The 1564-nt window shown below is 56.1% G+C and overlaps 1 protein-coding gene across 1 annotated transcript in view; it reads right to left on the bottom strand.

Annotated features, from left to right (window-relative positions):
* Positions 1 to 1499: 1499 nt before the first annotated feature.
* Positions 1500 to 1564, bottom strand: part of LOC128677327 (WAS/WASL-interacting protein family member 1-like) — a 554-nt gene continuing 489 nt past the window's right edge. The window contains exon 2 of the mRNA XM_053758077.1: positions 1500 to 1564. This exon is cut by the window's right edge and continues 134 nt beyond it. Coding sequence (XP_053614052.1) covers positions 1500 to 1564 — 65 coding nt within the window.

Below are 1564 nucleotides of genomic sequence, written 5' to 3' on the forward strand. Positions count from 1 at the left end.
ATTGTCCTGTGTCTCCCCCCACTCCCGGTGGCCGCCGTTGACATCGCCGCCCACTATCCGCAGCGAGGATCTGGTAGTCCTTAGGAAATGGTCTAGCTTGTGTATCGTGGAGTGTTTGTCTATGTCGGGTTCGACGTAAATGGAGACTACGTTTAAAGATTTTGGTCCTAGTTTGACACGGACGACGGCCAGATTCGCTGAGGACAGCTGCGTGACCCCGACCGCAGCCACAGTGGCTTTGGTCACCACGCACGCCTTGACGCGGGAGCCGTTGGGAAACTGGAATACGTTCATGTCTGGGGGAGGCCTCATCTCGAGGTGAGGGCCTACATATGGTTCTGAGATGAGAGCAATGTCAGAGTTGCTGTTGCGAAAGTTGATGAAGAATTCTTGTTGCGCTATGTAGCAGCGGTTGAGGTTGCATTGTGTTAACTCTATTCGTTTAATAACCATAGTCGGTGGAGTCGCTAAGGGCTGTCATGGCTTTGATGATTTTAGGGCACTTTTTGGAGTCAAGGGCAGAGTGACCGGTGGATTTGTCGTTTGACCGTTTGCAATTGAAGCAGTTTAGTTGTGATGCATCTGATTTGTGAGCGCAGTTTGAGATGTGGTGGGCCGAGGAGCCACAGTGCGCGCACGGATAGAATTCCGCCGAGCACTTATTGCCGGTGTGGCCGAATTGGAGGCATTTGCGGCACTGCACGAATCGACTGAAGTCCTCGACGTGCACGCGCTGGTGCTCCACATTGGCCCGGCCCGCCTCGACTAGCATTCGACGGACAGCTGGCGCAACTTCTAAAACAGCATTGTAGAGCTTCTCGTTCCGATTCTTCAGTGCGAAGCAGAAGCGAATGTCTGCGGCGCTCACTTGGTTCTGTCCGCTCACCACCTCCACCAGCTCTTCCTTTCGTAGTTGGGTGTTAATGCCCTTCAAGATGATAAGCGGTTTCCGAAGTTTGCTTTCCTCGGCAACCACCCCGGGGAGCTTGTTTACTTTCGCCATGACGTCATCCCGCTGCGCCACGGTTTCGAAGTCAACCTTCACCATATTATTGCGCAGAGGGCGCACGTTGGTGGGGGGCGAAAGTGGTGTCCCTAAACCTGACATTCTTACGCCACTCGTCAAGGACGTCAGGCCGTCGGGCCCCGGTCTCTTTGGCCTTGATGACCAGCGAAGGGAGGGTGCGCTTAGGTGGTGGGGGAGGTGGCGGCGGGGGGGTGCGTTTGGGTGGCGGGGGGTGTTGAAGCAACAGCCGCGAAGGACCTCAGGGCTGGAGCCGGAGGTGACGCGAGGACGGGCGCTTGGGCCTTGAACTCGTCCCGGATACTCTCCCTGATTGCCAGAAGGATAGTATCCGAGACGGGCTTGGGGAGCTCCGTCTGCTGCGCCTTCTCCACCGAGCCCATGATGCCCCTCGCGAGCTCTTGGATGCGCTTTTTGTTTGCGCTGGTGACGCTCTTGCCCTCACTTATTTTGGTGATAATTTCTTTGGCCGCTTCTATGATGTTGGATAGAGCAGCTTGGAGGTGAGTATCCGGGGTTGAGGTGGGTGCGGCGGGTGCT

Source organism: Plodia interpunctella, chromosome 17, assembly GCF_027563975.2.
Source record: "Plodia interpunctella isolate USDA-ARS_2022_Savannah chromosome 17, ilPloInte3.2, whole genome shotgun sequence".
Taxonomy (NCBI): Eukaryota; Metazoa; Arthropoda; class Insecta; order Lepidoptera; family Pyralidae; genus Plodia; species Plodia interpunctella.